The sequence below is a fragment of the Colobus angolensis genome, unplaced genomic scaffold, assembly GCF_000951035.1.
Source record: "Colobus angolensis palliatus isolate OR3802 unplaced genomic scaffold, Cang.pa_1.0 Scaffold466, whole genome shotgun sequence".
NCBI lineage: Eukaryota > Metazoa > Chordata > Mammalia > Primates > Cercopithecidae > Colobus > Colobus angolensis.
In genome coordinates this window covers 313,589-316,976 of record NW_012118110.1, presented here as the reverse complement: position 1 = coordinate 316,976, position 3,388 = coordinate 313,589, and the positions used below count along the sequence as shown (strand labels likewise).

General features: G+C 39.3%; 1 protein-coding gene across 1 annotated transcript in view; it reads left to right on the top strand.

Moving 5' to 3' along the window:
• Positions 1–847: 847 nt before the first annotated feature.
• Positions 848–3,388, top strand: part of ULK2 (unc-51 like autophagy activating kinase 2) — a 75,401-nt gene continuing 72,860 nt past the window's right edge. Inside the window, exons 1-2 of the mRNA XM_011958300.1 lie at positions 848–1,079; positions 2,425–2,498. Of these exons, the coding sequence (XP_011813690.1) occupies positions 848–1,079; positions 2,425–2,498 (306 nt within the window). The remainder of the gene's footprint in view (positions 1,080–2,424; positions 2,499–3,388) is intronic.

Below are 3,388 nucleotides of genomic sequence, written 5' to 3'. Positions count from 1 at the left end.
GCACTGTGGGTGGCCGAGGTAAGTGGATCACTTAGGTCAGGAGTTCAAGACCAGCCTGGCCAACATGGCAAAACCCTGTCTCTACAAAAATAGAAAAATTAGTTGGGCATGGTGAAACATGCCTGTAGTCCCAGCTACTCGGGAGGCTGAAGCAGGAGAATCTCTTGAACCCAGGAGGCGGAGCTTGCAGTAAGCTGAGATTGTGCCACTGCACTCCAGCCTGGGGGACAGAGTGAAACTCTGTCTCAAAAAAAAAAAATTTACTGAATAATGCCTCACTACTTTCAAATAATGTTCATATCACCTCTTTTTAGTGGTGAAATAGGTTAAAACATTTATTCTTAGGTATCTTTAGTTATGAAAGATATTCTAGTGGAATGGGGGATATGGGAGATAAAAGGACAGAGTAGATACAGTAACACAGATTCCTCACAGGTACAGGTAGCAGTAGTATCCAGGTCCCTCTGGTCAAAGATTTTACTTGTTTGTAACTTGTGTTCACATAATGGTTGGAATTAAATATGGACACTTATTCCAGATATTTGACTGATATGAAGGGGGACTTAGCTTTTGGCTTGTAAAGGACATTCGTATTTATTGAGTACCTATGGTGTTCAGAGTCGTGGGCACCGTCAGCAGTAAAAACATGAAGGGAAAAGCAAAACACACAGGTGAAACAAGATGAAAGTGCCCATCAGTTCTCTTTACAACAGGTTGACTACAAGTTTTGAGAAATCTGGTATCTCTTCATCAACGTCAATTATTAAAGTTAAAAATGAATAAATGTGGATACAAATTCCTTATTCCCTTCATGCTGTCCTTCACAACCCAATCCTGTTGATGGAATATGCAGATGGTATTTGATTTTTTGTGCTTAAATATTTACGTGACTCCTTTTGTACCAGCAAAAGGAACTCTCAGTGAAGACACCATCAGAGTGTTTCTGCATCAGATTGCTGCTGCCATGCGAATCCTGCAGAGCAAAGGAATCATTCACAGAGATCTCAAACCACAGAACATCTTGCTGTCCCATGCTAATCGCAGAAAATCAAGTGTCAGTGGTATTCGCATCAAAATAGGTAAATGGCCATGTATTGTGTTATGGAAAGGACATTTTTGAAACTATTTTTAGACAACTTTAGCTTTGTTGAATGATGAATTTTGTTTTTTGAGATGGAGTCTTGCTCTGTTGCCCAGACTGGAGTGTAGTGGGACGATCTCGGCTCACTGCAACCTACGCCTCCTGGGTTTGAGTGATTCTCCTGCCTCAGCCTCCTGAGTAACTGGGATTACAGGCATGCACCACTATGCCTAGCTAAATTTTGTATTTTTAGTAGAGACGGGGTTTCACCGTGTTGGCCAGGCTGGTCTTGAACTCCTAACCTCAGGTGATCTGCCTGCCTCAGCCTCTGAAAGTGCTGGGATTACAGGTGTGAGCCACCACACCTGGCTAAATGATGGATTTTATTGATGCAATTTTGATATTTTTATTGAGATCGTGGAGTTCTCTTAGGTGAATCCTTTACATTATTGACAGTGTCTGCTAAGTCTCAGGCAATGCTGACAGGCCCTCATCAGGAGCTCTAAATATGAATACCTGTGTCTCTCGAGAGGAAAATTGATGTGGTGTGGTTACTGGCAGCAAATTAATAACCCTGTTTCTTTTTTTTTCTTTGAGATGGAGTCTCATTCTGTCACCCAGGCTGGAGTGAGGCACGATCTCGGCTCACTACAAACTCCGCCTCCCAGGTTCAAGAGATTCTCCTGCCTCAGCCTACCAAGTTGCTGGGATGCGCAAGTAGCTGGCATGTTCCACCACACCCAGCTAATTTTTTTTTTGTATATATTTTTTTAGTGGTGACGGGGTTTCACCATGTTGGCCAGGCTGATCTCAAACCCCTGACCTCAGGTGGTCCGCCCACCTTGGCCTCCCAAAGTGCTGGGATTATGGGTGTGAGCTGCCACGCCCAGCCATAACCCTGATTCTTTACAGTTCCTAGGCTTTTGACATAGGGATCTCAGAGACCATCTAGTTTAGCCCTTCGCAGTTTTTTTTTTAGCAGTACCTCAAAATTATTTGAAACAATAAAAACATACTTGTTCACATTCTACATCTGATATTGATATTTAAGGAAAAGTGTATTAATGAGCTACTTATTATAATTAGCATTTTCACTTGCAAAGTTTCATGCACCTTGGTTACAAATCTGGCAGAGGAGTGACTTGTACAGTTGACGATTATTACTCTTTTTAGCTTGTTGAAATTGAGGTAGCTACTTTTTTCTTTGGTGGACAGTGATATTCAGTAAGCTGTTTATTTTTCAGAGTCCTTTGTGCCTTCTTGTGTCTTGAAGAATCCTATGATGTATGTTAGGTATGAGCGAAGATATAATTTGCTTTTCTACTTTCTATTTTGTGAAATAGCGGATTTTGGTTTTGCTCGTTACCTACATAGTAACATGATGGCTGCAACACTGTGTGGATCCCCGATGTACATGGTGAGTGAGTGTTTGCATCCTTGTGTGTTTAAAGCGTGGCTCCATAAGCATTGGAATTTAAATATAATGCTTGCTTCCAAATAAGATGTGATCTTACATGTAGTCCAAGTTGTTATTACTAATGTTAATTATATTACTGATAATGCTGTAATGCAGAAATCTTTTGCCTTAGCATAGTGAACTATAAAAGTAGGAATGCTTAAAAAACACCTTATGGGAGCACTTCTTCAGCTGTAGGATGTGCTCATCTTTTGCATGTTAACTCTCTTGACAGGATCCCTATATTGTAGATGTTTTTTCTATTAGCCTCACACTCAAAGCTGAAATATCTCAGCTTTCCCCTTTATCCTCTCATATAGATATCATCATGTGTTATAGGGTTAGGTTATGAAACTTCTAAACTAATGTGCAGTGTTAAGTCTGGAAATACCTTAATTCTAGAGCTTCAGAATTATGTGAAATGTACCTATTTCAGTTCTAAGTTTAAAATGGGTTTATATTAAATTCAGAATTTCTCTAAACTAAAATCAACTTTGAACTATTAATCAGATTTCAAAAAAAATTTTATCAGATTTACTGTGGATCATAATTTTACTGCTGATATATAATACATTTTATATATTTTAAATTTGTAAAAAATATAAATTTTAAAATTACTTTGTACTTCTTGAGTATAAAATTAGTTTAGCCTTGAGGTTAGAGTGCTTTGGCTGATTATTAAAGGAAATTGACTTAATAAGAAATTTGCTAGGGAAAATAAATAAAAATGTTATCTCTGAGCTGGATGTAGTGATTCATGCCTTTGGTCCCAGCCACTTGGGAGACTGAGGCAGGAGGACTTCTGAAGCCCAGGAGTTCATGGCCAGCCTGTGAACACAGCAAGACCCCAT